Source organism: Callorhinus ursinus, unplaced genomic scaffold (genome assembly GCF_003265705.2).
Source record: "Callorhinus ursinus isolate GAN/ISIS: 27379988/994484 unplaced genomic scaffold, GSC_fseal_2.0 scaffold3, whole genome shotgun sequence".
Lineage (NCBI taxonomy): Eukaryota > Metazoa > Chordata > Mammalia > Carnivora > Otariidae > Callorhinus > Callorhinus ursinus.
Window position 1 is genome coordinate 24,119,527 of NW_027397065.1, and position 19,931 is coordinate 24,139,457.

Consider the following 19,931-nt stretch of genomic DNA (forward strand, 5'->3'; position numbering starts at 1 on the left):
TCTGATTTTCTATGTGTATGTATAGATTCGTACACATATACATTCTGTCCCTCTCTATATATAAATATGTAAAAATGTATAAACATTGAGGTACATATAGGAATTTGATTATTGAAGGGCTTCTCACTAGAATTAGAGTAGGGGCTTCTCACTAGAATTAGAGTAGGGGCTTCATCCTTATCTGATAAGGAAGACAGCAGTGAGCAAAAGAGATAATCAAGACAGATTTCTCTGAGAAGAAGGTATTTGAGCTAACGATGAATGAAGATGAGCCAGCTTTACTATAGCCTAGAAGGAAAGCACTCCAGGCAAAGGGAACAGCTACTCTGCAAGGCCCTACAGTGGAAATAAGCTTGTCATGTTAGGGCATTTGTCCTGCATTTGAGGACAGAAAGAAGCCCAGTAAGGGTAGAATTTAGAAATTATGTAGAGTGGAATAAGATAAGGTAGGAGAGACAGAGCCAGATCATGCAAAGTTTTGCCTGTCCCAGATGCAGTAGAAAAAGAGTTGCAAGCCTCTCTGGCACCTCAGCCATTCTCCACCCTTTGGGAAGCTCTAAGGCTACAATAGCCAAAGGCTATCTAGCGACATGCAGCTATTTAAATTTAATTAACTAAAAGTAAATTTTAAAATTCAGTTTCTCAATCACATGAGTTCCATTCCAAGTGTTTTAATAGTCACACATAGCTAATGACTACCTATTGGGCAGCACAGCACAGATAGAAAACATTCCATCATCACAGAAGTTATATAAAACAGTGCTGCTTTAGGAAATCCAGTCCAGTGAGAAATAATGCCAAGTTTGCTTACCGTCTCCTCTGTGATTTTCTCTTAACCCTAGAATCAGTATTTTTCTGTACTTAAGACCTGTACCTAAGTGGAAATATATGCAAAGTCTAGAAAATTAGCATGGGGCCTCTTCCCTATGCAAATATTCTCACTGGTGATTTTTATCTATGACAGAAAAGATGAGAAGGACTGGTAAATCACAAGCATTCTTAACCTCATTATAAACACATTGCAAATGTAAAAATGCAAGGTGTGGAAGTCATAAATGTGAAAGCAGCTTTCAATTTGTTTTAATAGGTATTTTCTGTGTCTTACTGTAACCTAGGGATCTTGCTGCAAGAAACTGCCTGGTAGGTGAAAATAACATTCTGAAAATCAGTGACTTTGGAATGTCTCGTCAAGAGGATGGTGGAGTGTATTCATCTTCTGGCTTAAAGCAGATTCCCATTAAATGGACAGCACCAGAAGCTCTTAATTATGGTAAGAATAGGCTGTTTTGCTTTTTGGTGGTAAAAATGTACTCCATCAGCACAAAACATACACAAGCAAAATTACAGGAGTAAAGCAGAGCCCAAGTTAGAATAATTTGAAAATCAACACAATGTGTAAGTATTCATATTTTGTACTTAGACATGAGCAGAGACTTAATTCATTAAACTTATTGGTCAGATTTCTATATGTAAGATTGCTAGATTTAAAAGATGGATATACTTATAAGCACTTTGGAGAAGGTTTTTTTCTAATCCAAAAAAAGATTCTTTTTAAAGTGTTGCTGTGGCTCTGGACCATTGCTTTTGAATGTCTTATAAATGGTACAATAACCTCATCTAATATCAGGTTTAAAATACTGTCAAGTCTATAGTTTCTCACTCTAAAAGTTAACATGGTTTCTTAGCATTTCGGTCTCTAGAACTTGTATAAGTCTTGTGGAGAGAGATGGAGGTTACATTTTTAAAACAGGGATTTTGTGTGTGTGTGTGTGTGTGTGTGTGTGACTGTAATTGGAAATAAATACAGGTTGCATTATCTTGGTTGGGATAAAATGGGCTGTAACAAGATGGGTAATGGCTCAAGAATTGAGAGAGATTGTGCTTTAAGTGAAATTATAAATTACATTTTCATTAAGGGAAGCAGCATATGAGCCATGGGTTAGTGAATGGGTATAGTAGGTTTTAAATTGAAATATCATAAAATGATTCTTTACTGATTTAAAATGAAAAATTCCTTCATCATGAAAAAGGCATTTATAAATGCCTTACTTTAATGCCTAAATTAAAGACAAAGCTTTTAAGTGAGGTACAATTCATATAACTGGAAATTAACCATTTTGAAGTGAATAATTCAGTGGTATTTAGTACAGTTTACAGGATTGTACAACCACTACTTCTCTCTAGTTCCAACATTTTCATCCCTCCAAAATAAGAACCTTTACCCATTTACTCCCCATTCCTCCTTTCCCCCCAGACACTGGCAACCACATGTCTACGTTCTGTTGCTATGGATTTACCTATACTGCATATTTCATATAAATGGAATCATACTATTTTTAAATGTTTTTGAGGTTCATCCATGTTGTAGCATGTATAATTAATTCCTTTTTACGGCTGAATAATATCCCATTGTATATACTTATAATTTGTTTATCTATTCGATGATGCATATTTGGGCAGTTTTCACCTTTCAGCTATTGTGAATAGTACTATGAACATTGGTGTATAAGGATTTATTTGAGTACCTGTTTTTAGTTAAATTCTAGATATACACTAAGAGTCATATGGTAATTCTGTGTTTAACTTGTCAAGGAACCACCAAATGTTTTCCAGATAAAGCTTTGGAATGTGATTGATTGGTTTGGAAGTTAGTTGGGGCTGATTCAGACACCAGGATCTGTTCTGTATTTTGTATACTAATGATACTATGGACTATATGTTGAATGTAATTGTTATGAGAAATAGACTAAGTTATTCTATTTCCCAATAATGACATTTTTAAGCTTAAGACTCCATAGATACTAATCCTCACCCAATTTGTCTTCCCATATGCTGGCAAGAGAAGTTTTTATAAGCTTTCTAACGATCACAGACTAATTCCACTATTCCTCAGAATCTAGAGAAAATGGCAGCCCTGATATTTTCTACAGTGATACTACTCTAAGGGTATATTCCTAAGATGAACAATCACAGGATAAAAGATTGTAACCTATTATTTATATAGAGGTTTTCTTTAATTGACAAAATATTGTTAACCCCTTCTTGTACATTCTTATAGCATTCCCATAAGAGGGCTGGAACTGGACTTGGGAGACCCTGAAATGCAGCTAGTCTCGAATTTGTTTTAACCCTATTGACCAGATCCTCGTTGTTGCCTTTGAAAGTCCTCTTACTATTATGCCAAGTGAAATTCTGCCTTTCAGTCAAAATGTGTTTTAGCTGAATTTCAAGCTGACAAGTATTTGCAAATCAAAATTCTATTTCCAGATCTCTCTTAGAGCCAGACTTACAGCATTTTAAGTAATAGAGATATGAAGATCTTTGGTTGGCAATGAGGGAATTTTTTTTTTTTAGCAGTCTTTACTATTAATACAATGCAGAACAATTTACATGACAAAGAGGAAGAGATTTTTAACAGTAGATGAGGACGAAGCCTGGAATACTTATTATCCAACCCAATAGGGAGTTCCTTAGAGTTTAACAAAAGTGGAAAATATATCCATTGAATGACCTATTTCTTGTTATATGTTTTTCATGTTTTATGCAAATATCATTTTATGATTGGTGGCAAGATTTTGCCTTATTTCCAAGGGTCTTTTCTTCACTGTTGCTGCAGAGTAGCTGAAATACTGCCCAAGTCTCCCATGACATGTGGGAGCAAAGTTGACAGAAAAATCCTTCAGTCTATAAGGAACCTCTCAGAAATTTTGCCTTAGGGCCATGGAGTTAAACTTATTTTCACCATTATTTTGTCATTAGTGTAGCTGTCATTTAATGTTTTAAAAAATGACACATGTACTTGCTTTTTTTTTTAAATCAAGCTATAGTAAAGAGCCTACAATGACATGTAAGCTCCTCTCCTACCCATCTCCAGCCACACAACACATAATTGCATATATATCCCCTCCCCCACTTTTTAAACATGAAATGGCAGCATACTTGATAGTCTTTTCAGCATATATTGCTACTGTGCTCAATATAGCTGTTACCAAAGGACTGTGTTTGTAAAGGGCAAATAGGATACTCATCTTCAACTAAGAAATAATCTAAAAAAGAAAAAGACCTTTTTTCATTTGTCACCTAAGAATTTTGGGCTGATGCATCCTCTAATTAGCCTGACATGACTAAGTACTCTGAAATAAGGAGGCAGGATTTATAGTGAAAAGAGTCCTGGATCAATCATCAGGGCCAGATTTCCCACCAGTTATGTCATATTAGTTGCATGACCTTGGCAAGTCATCTACTTCTCTACACCTATGTTTTCTAATTTGCAATTGAGAAGATTGTGCCTTTTCCATATAAGGGTATTGTTAGGATCAAATGAGATGGAGAAGTAGCAAAATTCCATACAAATGTAAGTTGCTCTTAGCCCATTAAAATTATCCAGCAAGGTTCTGGTTCAACATGATGATGTAGGAAGATCCCAAACTCACACCTCCTCTCATAGACACACCAAGTCTATGGAACAATTTTCTCAAAAAACCCTAAAAATTACTAAGCAAGTGCTACATATTAGTCAAACAAGAAAAGAAAAAAACCCGTATCACAGCAGGTAAGAGAGGCTAAGACACAATCTCACCATAGACTCCACCCCCAGCACAGAGAACCATCTTGAGGAGGGAACTAAAAACCCAGAGCTTCCCCCTGAAGAGCAAAGGGTTTAAGGCCCCCACTTCAGGCATCCCAGCATTTAAGACCTGTACCTAAGAGGTGAGCTCCCAAAACATCTACCTTTGAAAACCAACAAGGCTCACACCCATATAACCCAAAAGAGTACAGGGAACTTATAAAACAATTCTTAAAAGGCCCCATGCTTGGCATCACCTGCCCTAGGGCCCAGAGCAGAAGCTGGCAGATGCAATTTCACATTCTCCTTCTGCTGCACCCCAGCGCACCATTATCTCTCAGAGGGGAGCTTTAACACATATCTAGTAGCCTGGTTTTTGCACCTACCACACAGGGACCACCCCTTGGTCATCAGGTTCTGGATGCCAGGGGGCTTGCAGTCCTGTGTACCATATGACTGTAACAGAGACACAGTTCTTGACAGGCTACCACCCCCGTGCCCTGACAGCAACATACCCATAGTCTTTACTTGCTTGTCCAGGAGCTGTGGCCTGAGGGCAGACTTCTTGTATGGCACCCAACTACAGGCCTGTGGAGGTTCTGTCCAGGAACAAAGGCCAGTGGACACCATCTCTGTACTCTCCCTGTACTTCACTTGCCATAATCTCCCAGAAAGGAGTTAATACCCTTGTCTGATGCTTAGGTTTTAGCAGATGCTACCCGGGGACACCTCTATATCACCTGGCTCTGGTGGTCAGCAGGGCTTACTTTCACAGATCCCACAGGACCGTATAAACAGCTATACCCTTAGGACACAGTAAGGGACAGTAGGCCCAAGAGCTCTTTCTGTGAAAGAGGCCTATTGGCTTATCATCATAGCTACAGCCAGAGGTGCAAGCTTCTAATTGAACATACATCTAAGACCTGACTATAGTCCTTTCCAGAGACATTAGAGGGCAGGCATAATCTTCATACTCTGTCCCTGCTGTATTCCAAAGCACCAGTATCTCTCAGAAGAGAGCTCTTAAACCGACCTGGTGTCCCAGGTTTCGGGGGTGCCATCCAGTGAATGCCCTCTTGATCTGACTCTAGTGATCAAGGCACACTTGCATTCCTGAGTCCCAGAGGACTGTAACAATCAGAGTTCTTGGCAAGCCAGCATTCCCCAGGGCACTGCACCAACAGCCAACTATGAAAGAAGCCTGTTGGCCTGTTGGGAGCTTCAGACTGAGGGGAAGTCCTCAGGTTTGGCACACATCTAGAGGCTGAGGTAATGTAGAGTGGTAGCCACCATCTTTGCACTCTCCCTCTGCCTCATTACACCTCCCTGGTAACTCCCAGAAAGGAGCTTATGCACTCTTCTAGAGCCCCAATTTTTACAACTGCTGCTCAGAGGTAAGTCCAGATCAGCTGGCTCTAGTGGCCAGTGGGGCTTACAGTTGTAGTTCCACAGGACTGTGGGACCTTAGCCAGTAGTTACAGTCTGGCTGCAAATCCAGCTCAATTTCAGTTTGGACACAATAGGTCTAGGAGCACCCGCAACTCCTGTGAGCTATTAAAAATAAAATAGTCTGCATGGGCAATCACAAAGGTTTGAAAGACAACAAAGAGCTAGGGCAAGGCTAAATGATGACATTCATGTAATACGTGAGGGTATTTCTTCAAGACTGGGAAAGGTGCCTGTTCCTCAAATGCATAAAAACCAATAGAGTCAAGCAAAGTGGAGAAACACTGAAATGTGTTCCAATTGAAAGAACAAAAGAAACCTTCAGGAAAATAAAATTTTAGTGAAACAGAGATAAATGATTTACCTGATAAAGACTTCAAAGTAATGATCATAAAGATGCTTACCAAACTCAGGAGAAGAATGGATGAACATGGTAAGAACTTCAGTGAAGAGAGAGAAAATCTAACAGTACCAAATAGAAGTCACAGAGCTGAAAAATGAAATAATTGAGCTAAAAAAAAAATACACTAGAGGGGTTTACCAACAAACTAGATGAAAAAGCAAGGATCAGTGAATTCACCCAATCAGAGCAGCAAAAAGAATTTTTAAAAAAGTGAAGATAATTCAAGGGACTTATAGGACACCATGAAGCAGACTAACATTTGCATTATAGAAGTCCCAGAGAAAGAAGAGGGGACAGTAAGGGACAGAAAACTTATTTGAAGAAATAATGGTTTAAAACTTACCTAATTTAGGGAAAGAAACACACCCAGATCTAGGAGGCCCATTGAGTTCCAGGTAAAATGAACTTGAAGAGACTCACACCAAGACACATTATAATTAAAATGTCAAAGGTTAAAGAGAAGAAAAGAATCTAAAAGCAGCAAGAGAAAAGCAAATTGTCACATACAAAGGAGCCCGCATAAGACTGTCAGCAAATTTTTCAGAGAAACTTTGCAGGCCAGAAGAGAGTAGCTCAATATATTCAGAGGCCGAAAGTAGAACACTTGCAACCAAGAATACTCTACTTGGCAAAGTTACCATTTAGAATTGAAGGAGATACAAGGAGTTCTCCAGATAAGCAAAAGTTAAGGAGTTCATCACCACCAAGCCAGGCTTACAAGAATGTTAAAAGGACTTCTCTAAGCTGAAAAGAAAGGGTGCTCATTAGTAACAAGAAAACACATGAAAGTATAAATCTCATTGATAAAGGTAAATATATAGTGAAGATAGATTAATCATTTACAAAGCTAGTATGAAGGTTAAAAGACAAAAGTAGTAAAAATAACTACAACAATTAGTTAAGGGATACAGAAAAAAAAAAAGATGTAAACTGTAACATCAAAAACCAAATGTTGTGAGGGAGAGTAAATTTGTAGTTTTAGAATCCATTCAAACTTAAGTTTTTATCAATTTAAAATAGTGTTATAAATACAGGTTGTTTTATGTAACCCTCATGGTAACCACAAAGCAAAAATCTATAGTAGATACACAAAAGATCATTAGAAAAGAAATTTAAACATACCACTAAAGGAAGTCATCAAACCACAAAGGAAAAGAGCAAGAGAAGAAGAAATGAACAGAGGGGAACTACAAAGAGCTGGGAAGCAATTAAACTGGCAATAAGTACGTATCTATCAACAACTGCTTTACATGTAAATGATCTAAATTCTCCAACCAAAAGACAGAGACTGGCTAAAAGGATAAAAAACCAAAACAGGACTCATCTATAGGCTGCCTACAAGAAACTCACTGCAGATGTAAGGACATACACAGACTCAAAGTGAAGGGACAGGAAAAGATATTTCATGCAAATGGAAATCAAAAGAAAGCTAAGGTAACTATGCTTGTACCACAGCAAATAGATTTTAAGACTGTAATCAAGGACAAAGAAGGGCATCACATAATGATAAAGTGGCCAATATAACAAGAGTATATAATATTTGTAAATATTTATGCAGCCAACATAGGCTCACTTAAACATATAAAGCAAATATTAACATACCTAAAGGGAGAAATAAATAGCAATAATGTAGAAGAGTTTAATATACCACTTATAGCTATGGATAGATCATCCAGACAGAAAAATCAATAAGGAAATACGGACCTGAAATGACACATTGGACCAGATGGACTGCATAGATATATACAGAACATCTCATACAAAAGCACCAAAATACACATCCTTCTCAAGTGCACATGGAACATTCTCCAGGACAGATCGTATCTTAGGCCACAAAACAAGTCTTAATAAATTTAAGAAGATCGAGATCATATCAAGCATCTTTTCTGACAGTGGTATGAAATGTCACAGTTATTGGGAGATTAAACAACATTCTACTGAAAAACCGATTGGTTAAAGAAGATTGCTCTTTTGATTTCAAAAAATACCTTATGGAGTGCCTGGGTGGCTCAGTCAGTTAAATGTCCAATTCGTTTCAGCTCAGGTCATGATCTCAGGGTCGTGAGATCGGGTCCCCCATGGGGCTCCTCACTCAGCATGGAGTCTGCTTGGGATTCTCTGCCTCTCCCTTTCCATCTGCTCATGTGTGCTCTCTCTCCGAATAAGTAAATAAAATCTTTTAGAAAACCTTGAGACAAATCAAAATGGACCAATATTTATGAGATGAAGCAAAAGCAATTCTAAGAGGGAAGTTCATAGTGATAAATAAAGAGAAAAATCTCAAATTAACATTATTCATCAAGTAACTACAGAAAGAGGAAATGAAGCCCAAAGTTAGTAGAAGGAAGGAAATAACAAAGCTCAGAGCAGAAATACATGAAATAGAGACTAAAAAGACAAAAAAAGAATGGTGAACAAAGAGCTGGTTCTCTGAAAAAAAATGAAATTGACAAACCTTTAGCTAGACTTATCAAGAAAAAAGAGGACTCAAAACAAGAAATGAAAGAGGAGATATTACACCGGTACCACCAAAATACAAAGAGTCATAAAAGACTACTATGAACAACAGTATGCCACAACTCATGGACAAAGTAGAACAGATAAATTCCTAAAAATGTACAACTTACCAAGACTGAATTATGAAGAAATAGAAAATCTGAACAGACTAATGATTCAGTTTCCTTACTAGTAAACAAAAACTAACAAAAGTCCAGGACCACATGATCTCACTGGTGAATTCTACCAAACATGGAGAAAAATTGGCATTAATTCTTATTTAAAACTCTTCCAAAGTCATTTTACCAGGTCAGCATCACCCTGATATCAAAACCAGACAAGGACACCACCAGAAAAGGATTACAGGCCATTATCCCTTATGAACATAGCTGCAAAATTCCTCAACAAAATTTTAGCAAATCGAATTCAACAATACATTAAGAGGTTATACACCATATTCAAGTAGGATTTATTCCAGGGATGCAAGAATGTTTTAACCTTCACAAATCAATGAGATATGCCACATTAACAAAAGGAAGGATAAAAATTATCATCTCAACAGATGCAGAAAAAGCATTTGACAAAATTCAACATCCATTTGTGATAAAAATCTCAACAAATTGGGAATAGAAAGAACATATCTGAGCATAATATAAGCCATATATGACACAAGCCCACAGCTATTTCATACTCAACAGTGAAAAGCTGAAAGCTTTTCTAAGATCAGGAATAAGACAAGGATTCCCACTCTCAGCACTTTTATTCAACATAGTATTGGAAGTCGTAGCCAGAGCAGTTAGGTAAGGGTAACTTACCTTTTCCAGTTGGAAAAGAAAAAGTAAAATTATCACTCTCTGCAGATGTCATTGTTATATATAGAAACACTAAAAACTCTACCAATAGACAGAACTAATTAATGAATTCAGTAAAGTTGCAGGGGACACTATACAAAAATCTGTTGCATTTCTATACATTGAAATGAACTACCAGAAAGAGAAATTAAGAAAACAGTCCCATTTACAACTGCATCAAAAAGGATAAAATACCTATGAACAAATTTAACTTAGGAGGTGAAAAACTTGTACTCAGACACTGAAAGAAATTAATGAAAGAAAATGATGACAATACAAATAAATGGAAAGATATTCCATGCTTCTGGATTAGGAGAATATTGTTAAAATGCCTATACTTACCCAAAGCAATCTACAGATTTAATGAGTTTTTGAAAGAAATACAACAAACAATTCTAAAATTTGTATGGAGCCACAAAAGACTGAATAACCAAGGCAGTCCTGAGAAAGAACAAAGTTGGAGACATTGTGCTGCCTGATGTCAAACTTTACTGACAAGCTAGGGTAAACAGTAGGGTATTGGAGTAAAAATAGGTACAAAGAGCAATGAAACAGGAGAGCCCAGAAATAAACCAAAATATATATGGTCAATCAATTTACAACAGAGGAGCCAAGAATATACAATAAGGAAGGGACAGGCTCTTCAATAAATGGTGCTGGGAGAACTACACAGTCACATGCAGAAGAATGAAACTGGGCCACTATCTTATACCATACACAAAAATTAACTCGAAATGAATTCAAGACTTTAACAGAAGACTCAGAACCACAAAATTCCTAGAAGTAAACATAGGCAGTAATTTCCTTGACTTGCTCTTGGAAATAATTTTTTGGATCTGACACCAAAAGCAAAGGTTTTCTACTTTAATAAACCGGTAGGACTACAACAGGCTACAGCTTTCTGCACAGCAAAGGAAAGGATCAACAAAATGAAAAGAGAACCTACTAAATGGGAGAAAGTATTTGCAAATCATGTATCTGATGAAGGGTTAATAATACCCAAAATAATTCATACAACTCAATATCAAAAAAAATAAGAAATAGGCAAATTTGACTAGACAGTTTTCCAAAGAAGACATACAAATGGCCAATAAGTACATGAAAAGATGCTCAACATCATTTATCATCAGGAAAACTACAATGACATACATGCCCCAGATGCCCTGTGGTACTGGAGAAAAAAAAAAAGCCATGGTTTTAAAAAGCAACTAGAATATAAAAGATCCAGCTCTAGAACTCTACCAAACAACAGGGGAGCTGCTGGAACTCTCTCCAAATCAGAGGGGCTGGCAAGTGTCATGGTTTACATTCCCCTGCACCTTGAAAGCCAGCCTACCTCCTCAGTGAAACCTGAACCTCTAGCCCACACCAACCCAAGCCATCCTACCAAGGCAGCCCCACCCAACACAGCACACACCAGGACACGCCTGATCAGTGCTTATTACATCTCTAGCTCTTCTCGCCAAGGTGACACAGGTGCAACTCACCCTGAAAGACACTGGGCCCACACCACTTTGGCTCCAGATGACTTGCTAGGGCACTCCTGTTGCAGAGTGCTCTGGGACCCACCCTGCCCACACCTTGCCCCGGCTCTAGCCACCCTACCAGGATGCATCCTGCATAGAGCATCCCAGGACACCCAGGCTCATGCATCTCTCAGTGTCAGCGACCCCACCAAGTGCTCTTTGCCTGCACTTTACACCCCGGGACTGCACCCTCTTTAGCCTCAGCTCTCCTGCAAAGGTGACCTCTGTATGGAGAGCCCCAGGACAACCCTAGCCCATGTTCACTTCAGCTTTAGCTCTCCTGCCAGGGCACCCTCTGCACAGACTGTCCAGGATTGCTCTGGCCCATACCCACTTCTGCTCCAGCCATCCCATCAGGGAAGCCCAGTAGAGAGTGCCCAGGAACCCCAGCCTATATTAGTCACAGCTTCAGCCAGCCAGCCAAAGTCACCAGGCACAGATAGTCTACACAGGGCATGACCATACACAAGGCCATTTTCTCAAGTTTAGGAGATGTAGCAGTTTTGCCTCATTCATAGAAACAAACACAGAAAGATAAGCAAAATGAGGAGACAGAGGAAGATGCTCCAAATGAAGGACAGAACAAAACCTCAGAAAAAGAACTAAATGAAATGGAGATAATCGGTCTACTTGACAAATAGTTCAAAGTAATGCCATAAAGATGCTCACCAGACTGGAGAAGAATGGATGAACTTTGTGAGAACTTACTAAAAGATAAAAAAATGTAAACCAGAACTCATCAGAGTTGAAGAATACAATAACCAAAATGAAAAATACACTAGAGGCAATGAATATTAGATTTGAGGATGAAGAAGAACAGATCAGCAATCTGGAAAACAGGATAATAGAAAGCATTCAAGCAGGAAAGCAAAAAGTCAAAAGAACTTTTAAAATCAGGTTAGGTTAAGGGATCATAACCTTGATCTTAACATCAAGTGAAGAAAAATTCACATTATAGGGGTTCCAGAAGGAGAAGAGAAAAGCCAGAAGAAAATGGCATCATGATATTCAAAGTGCTGAAAGGAAAAAACCTACCATAAAGAATACTCTACCTGGCAAGGTTATGATTCAGAATTAAAGGAGAAATAAAGAGTTTCCCAGACAAACAGAAGTTAAAGGAGTTAATCACCACTTAACTGATCTTACAAGAAATGTTAAAGAGACTTCTTTAAGTGGAAAAGAAAACGACATAATTAAAAGAAAATTATGAGAGGAAAGGGCAATATTCATGCAAGACAAAACAGACTTTAAAACAAAGACTGTAGCAAGAGATAAAGAAGGGCAGTACATAATGATAAAGGGATTAAGAGGATTTAACAGTTGTAAATATCTATACACCCAATATTGGAATGCTTAGATACATAAAACAAATATTAACAGACATAAGGAGAGAAACTGACACTAATAAAATAATAATAAGGGACTTTAACACCCTACTCACATCAACAGAGAGATCATCCAGGCAGAAAATCATAAGGAAACAGTGTCTTTGAATGACACAATAGACCAGATGGACTTAATAGCTATATACAGAACATTCCATCCAAAAACAACAGAATACACATTCTTTTCAAACGCATATGAAACATTCCCCAGATGAGATCACATTAGGCCATAAAATAGGTCTCAATAAATTTAAGAAGACTGATACCATATCATACATCTTTTCTGATCACAACAGTATCAAACTAGAAATCAGTTACAAGAAAAAAACTGGAAAAAGCACAAACACATGGAGGCTGAACAACATGCCACTAACCAAGCAATGATTCAATGAAGAAATCAAAGAGGAAATAAAGGGACGCCTGGGTGGCTCAGTTGGTTAAGCATCTGCCTTCAGCTCAGGTCATGATCCCAGGGTCCTGGGGTAGAGTCCTCATTGGGCTCGCTGCTCAGTGGGAACCTGCTTCTCCCTCTGCCTGCTGCTCTCCTTGCTTGTGCTCTAATAAATAAATAAAATATTTTTTTAAAAAAAAAAGGAAATAAAAAATACATGGAGACAAATGAAAACACAATGGTTCAAAATCTTTGAGATGCAGCAAAAGTATTTCTAAGAGGGAAATTCATAGCAATACAGGTCTTCCTCAAGAAACAAAAAGAGGGAGAGGAATAGATAGCAGAGGAGTAGGAGACCCCTATTCCAACCAGTCCCCAGAATTGAGCTGGATATCTACAGGATATCTGGATATCTAAAATATCGCAGGCAGTTGGTTTCAAGGTATGAAGCGGGGAGCTGTGATTCCGTAGGCACATATCCAAAGATAAATGGAAGGGGGAGGGAGGCGTGGGGATCCTACACCACCGGTGAGCGATAGCCTCCTGTACTGGGGACGGGGCACAGATTCACAGACTGGTAGCAGAAGGGAAAGGACTTTAGGGCAGCACCCCCCCCCCGGACTGAAACCTGAAGCAGTGGGGCCACATGTGCGAACTGGGAGCAGCTGGTGGTTTTAGAAGCACAAAGGGCACGGATATGCCCCAACTTGGAGGCAAGGACTGGGACCCCTGCTGAGGGGTGCACAACCGAGGACGCTGCAGTTTATAGCAGCACAGATAGAAATGGAGATAGGGTGGCCTGGAGAGTCCACTGAAGAACAGACTGTGATCTCTCTCTTCTGAGGCAGAGAGTTGAAAACGATCTCTTCTGCTCTCTCAGAATAGACTCAGAAAACTGCCAGGGAAAGACACCAGAGAACAAAAGCCGCCAAAAAACGGTTTTCACCAAGCCCATCCCCCCCCCCCACAGGAGGCAGGGCAACTCTGCCCAAACAGGGTTGCCTGAGTAACACTGTGGCAGGCCCCTTCCCCAGAAGACAGGTTGGGAAAACAAGAGGCCAACAACCCTAAGGTCCCTATAAGACAGTTGCATCTTGCTTGGGTTGTGGTCAATAATTTGGACTCTGTACATTCCCTCAAACACCCTTCAACAGAATGATTAGGAAGAGGAACCCCCAAAGTAGGGAAGACTCAGAGACTGTGACTTCTGCCACAGATTTACAAATGGATACAGATATAACTAAGATGTCAGAAATGGACTTCAGGGTAGCAGTTGTGAGGACAATAGTTAGAATGGAGAAATCAATTAATGGCAAAACATAGAGTCTCTAAGGGCAGAAATAAAAGCTGGATTGGCAGAACTTAAAAATGTTATCAATGAGATCCAGTCTAATCTAGATAATCTGTAAGTGAGGCAGAAGAATGAATTAGTGACCTAGAAGACCAACTGATAGAAAAGAAGGATAAAGGGGAGGCCAGGGATTGAAACAATTCAAAATCCATGAAAACAGAATCAAAGAAATAAGTGACACCATGAAACGTTCCAATGTCTGAATTATTGGGATACCTGAGGGGGTGGAGAGAGAGAGAGAGAGGACTATAAGATATATTAGAGCAAATCATAGCTGAGAACTTACCTAATCTGGGGAATGAAACAAACATTCGTGTCCTAGAGGCAGAGAGGACCCCTCCCAAGATCAAGGAAAACAGGCCAATGCCCTGGCATGTAATAGTAAAACTCACAAATCTTAGAACCAAGGAAACCATCTTAAGGGCAGTTAGGGGGAAGAGATTCCTTAAGTACAGAGGGAGAAACATCAGAAAAACATCAGACCTATCCACAGAGACCTGGCAAGCCAGAAAGGCCTGGCAAGACATATTCAGGAATGAGAAGAACATGCAGCCAAGAATACTTTATCTGGCAAGGCTGTCATTTAGAATGGATGGAGAGATGCAGAGCTTCCAGGACCGGCAGAAACTGAAAGAATATGTGACCACTAAGCCAGCTCTGCAAGAAATATTAAGCGAGGTTCTATAAAAGGAGAAAGACCCCAAGAGTGATATAGAACAGAAATTTACAGAGACAATCTATAGAAACAAGGACTTCACAGGCAACGTGATTACAATAAATTCATATCTTTCAATAATTACTCTCAACATGTACGGCCTAAATGCTCCCATAAAATGGCACAGGGGTGCAGATTGGATAAAAAGACAGGACCCATCCATATGTTGTCTTCAAGAGACTCATTTTGAAACTAAAGATACATCCAGACTGAAAGTGAAGGGACGGAGATCCATCTTCCATGCCAACAGACCTCAAAAGAAAGCTGGGGTAGCAATTCTCATATCAGACAAATTAGATTTTAAGCTAAAGAGTGTAGTTAAGAGACACAGAAGGACACTATATCATCCTTAAAGGGTCTATCCAATAAGAAGATCTAACAATTTTAAATATCTATACCCCCAACATGGGAGCAGCCAACTACATTAGCCAACTGTTAACCAAAATAGAGAGTCCTATTGATAATAATACATTAATTGTAGGAGACCTCAATATTCCACTCTCAGCAACAGACAGATCATCTCAGCAGAAAATCAACAAAGAAACAGCTTTGAATGACACACTAGACCAGATGGACCTCATAGATATATAGAACATTCCACCCTAAAACAACAGAATACCCATTCTTCTTGAGGACACATAGAACTTTCTCCAGAATAGACCACATACTGGGTCACAAATCAGGTCTCAACCAATACCAAAAGACTGAGATTATTCCCTGCATATTCTCAGACCATAATGCTTTAAAACAGGAACTCAATCACACGAAAAAATTTGGAAGAAATTCAAACACTTGGAAGCTAAGGATCACTCTGCTCAAGAATGTTTGGGTCAACCAGGAAATCAAAGAAGAACTTAAACAATTCATGGAAACCAATGAGAATGAAAACACATCAGTCCAAAACCAATGGGATACTGCAAAGGCAGTCCTAAGGGGGAAATAAAAATAGAAAAATCCCCAATTCACCAACTAACTTTACACCTTAAAGAACTAGAGAAAAAGCAACAAACAACAAATGTCCCTAAGCAGTGCATTAGAAGAGAAATAATTAAGATCAGAGCAGAGATCAATGAATTAGAAACCAAAAACACAGTAGATCAGCTCAACAAAACTAGAAGCTAGTTCTTTGAAAGAATAAGATCGATAAACCACTGGCCAGACTTATCCAAAAAAGAGAAAGAACCCAAATTAATAAAATTATGAATGAAAGGGGAGAGATCATGACTAACACCAAGGAAATAGAAACAGTTATTATAAAGTATTAACAACTATATGCCAGTAAATTAAGTAACCTGGAAGAAATGGATGCCTTCCTGGAAACGTATAAACTGCCCAGGCTGAAACAGGAAGAAATTGACAACCTGAATAGGCCAATAACCAATAACGAGATTGAAGCAGTGATCAAAAACCTCCCAAAAAACAAAGAGCCCAGGGCCTGATGGATTCCCTGGGGAATTCTACCAACCATTCAAAGAAGGAATAATACCTATTCTTCTGAAATTGTTCCAAAAAACAGAAACAGAAGGAAAGCTTCCAGACTCATTCTATGAGGCCAGCATTACCTTGATCCCCAAACCAGGCAAAGACCCCATCAAAAATGGGGATATCAAGAATTTCAGACTGATATCCCTGATGAATATGGATTCCAAAATCCTCAACAAAATCCTAGCTAATAGAATCCAACAATACATTCAAAGAATCATCCACCATGACCAAGTGGGTTTTATCCCTGGGATGCAAGGGTGGTTCAACATTCGCAAATCAATCAGTGTGATAGAACATTAATAAGAGGAGAGAGAAGAACCATATAGTCCTCTCAATTGATGCAGAAAAAGCACTTGACAAAATACAGCATCCTTTCCTGATTAAAACTCTTCAGAGTATAGGGATAGAGGGAACATTCCTCAAGTTCATAAAATCCATCTATGAAAAACCCACAGCAAATATCATCCTCAATGGGGAAAAGATGAGAGCCTTTCCCTTAAGATCAGGAACATGTCAAGGATGCCCACTCTCGCCACTATTGTTCAACATAGTACTAGAAGTCCTGGCAACAGCAATCAGACAACAAAAAGAAATAAAAGGTATTCAGATTGGCAAAGAAGAAGTCAAACTCTCTCTCTTCACAGATGACGTGACACTTTATGTGGGAAATCCAAAGTACTCCACCCGCAAGTTACTAGAACTCAGACAGCATTTCAGTAATGTGACAGGATACCAAATCAATGCACAGAAATCAGTTGCTTTCTTATACACTAACAATGCAACTATAGAATGAGAAATTAGAGAAACGATTCCATTTACAGTAGCACCAAAAACCATAAGACACCTCGGAATAAACCTAACCAAAGAGGTAAAGGATCTATACTCTAGGAACTACACAATATTAATGAAAGAATTTGAAGACACAAAAACATGGAAAAACATTCCATGCTCATGAATTGAGAGAATAAACATTGTTAAAATGTGCTACCCAGAGCAACGTATACCTTCAACACCATCCCGATCAAAATTCCAATGACATTTTTCAAAGTGCTGGAACAAACAATCCTAAAATTTGTATGGAATCAGAAAAGACCACGAATCGCCAAAGAAATGTTGAAAAACAAAAACAAAGCTGGGGGCATCACGTTGCCTGATTTCAAGCTATATTACAAAGCAGTGATCACCAAGACAGCATGGTACTGGCACAAAAACAGACATACAGACCAACGGAACAAAATAGAGAACCCGGACATGGGCCTCAACTCTGTGGTCAAATAATCTTCGACAAAGCAGGAAAAAATATGCAATGGAAAAAAGACTGTGTCTTCAATAAATGGTGCTGGGAAAATTGGACAGCCACATGCATAAGAATGAAACTCGACCATTCTCTAACACCATACACAAAGATAAACTCAAAATGGTTGAAAGACCTCAGTGTGAGACAGGAATCCATCAAAATCCTAGAGGAGAACATAGGCAGTAACCTCTTTGACTTTGACCACAGCAACTTCTTTCAACATACATCTCCAAAGGCTAGCGAAGGAAAAGCAAAAATGAACTTTTGGGACTTCATCAAGACAAAAAGCTTCTGCACAGCAAAGGAAACAGTCAACAAAACAAAGAGGCAACCCACAGAATGGGAGAAGATATTTGCAAATGACACTACAGACAAAGCTCTGATTTCCAAGATCTGTAAAGAACTTCTCAAACTCAACACCCAAAAAACAAATAATCGTCAAGAAATGGGCAGAAGACATGAACAGACACTTCTCCAAAGAAGACATACAAATGGCTAACAGACACATGGAAAAATGTTCATCATCATTAACCATCAGGGAAATCCAAATCAGAACCACATTGAGATACCACCTTACACAGTTAGAATGGCAAAAATTGACAAGGCAAGAAACAACAAATGTTGGAGAGGTTGTGGAGAAAGGGGACCCCTCTTACACTGTTGGTGAGAATGCAAGCTGGTACAGCCACTTTGGAAAACAGTGGGGGCTCCTCAAAAAATTAAAAATAGAGCTACCCTATGACCCAGCAATTGCACTCCTGGGTATTTACCCCAAAGACACAGATGTAGTGAAAAGAAGGGCCATATGCACCCCAGTGTTCATAGCAGCAATGTCTGCAGTAGCCAAACTGTGGAAAGAGTCAAGATGCCCTTCAACAGACGAATGGATAAAGAAGATGTGGTCCGTATATACAATGGAATATGACTCAGCCATCAGAAAGGATGAACACCCATCTTTTACATCAACATGGATGGGACTGGAGGAGATTATGCTAAGTAAAATAAGTGAAGCAGAGAAAGTAAATTATATGGTTTCACTTATTTGTGGAACATAAGGAATAGCATGGAGGACATTAGGAGAAGGAAGGGAAAAGTGAAGGGGGGGAAATCGGAGTGGGAGGTGAACCATGAGAGATTCTAGACTCCAGGAAACAAACTGAGGATTTTAGAGGGGAGGAGGGTAGGGGGATAGGTTAGCCCCATGATGGGTATTAAGGAGGGCACGTACTGTATGGAGCACTGAGTGTTATACAAAAACAATGAATCATGGATCACTACATCAAAAACTAATGATGTATGGTGACTAATATAACATAATAAATTAAATTAAAAAAAACAAAAATCTCTAACAATCTAACCTTACACCTAAAGGAAGTAGAAAAAGAACATAGAAAGCCCAGAGTTAATAGAAGAAAGGAAATAATAAAGATCAGAGTAGAAATAAATGAAATGGAGACATAAGAAAGCAATAGAAAAAAAAATCAGTGAAACCAAGATCTGGTTCTTTGAAAAGATCAACAAAATTGCTAAATCTTTAGCCAGACTCTTCAAGAAAAAAAAGAGGACCCAAATAAAACCAGAAATGAAAGAAAAGTAACAACCAAGGTGACAGAAATATAAAGGATTATGAGGACTATTACAAAAAATTATATGCCAATGAATTGGACAACGTAGAAGAAATAGATAAATTCTTAGAAACATTTCTTCTAAAAATCAGGAACAAATAGAAAATCTAAACAGACCAATTTCTAATGACCAGATTGAACTGGTCATTAAAAAACTCCCAGCAAAGTCCAGAACCAGATGGATTCACAGGGGAATTCCACCAAACATTTAAAGAAGAGTTAATATGTATCTTCCTCAAACTACATCAAGAAATAGAAGAGGAGAGAAAGCTTCCAAATACATCTTGTAAGGCCAGCCTTACCTTCACACCAAAACCATACCAAGGCAGTACAAAAAAAGAAAACTATAGGCCAATATCCCTGATGAACAAAGATGCAAAAACCCTCAACAAA

General features: G+C 38.6%; 1 protein-coding gene across 7 annotated transcripts in view; it reads left to right on the forward strand.

Annotated features, from left to right (window-relative positions):
- The window catches only part of FER (FER tyrosine kinase), a 457,408-nt gene that overhangs the window by 422,025 nt on the left and 15,452 nt on the right, over window positions 1–19,931 (forward strand). For all 7 annotated transcript variants that reach the window (XM_073888931.1, XM_025866872.2, XM_073888926.1 and 4 more), the window contains one exon: window positions 1,116–1,270. In XM_073888931.1, the coding sequence (XP_073745032.1) occupies window positions 1,116–1,270 (155 nt within the window). The remainder of the gene's footprint in view (window positions 1–1,115; window positions 1,271–19,931) is intronic.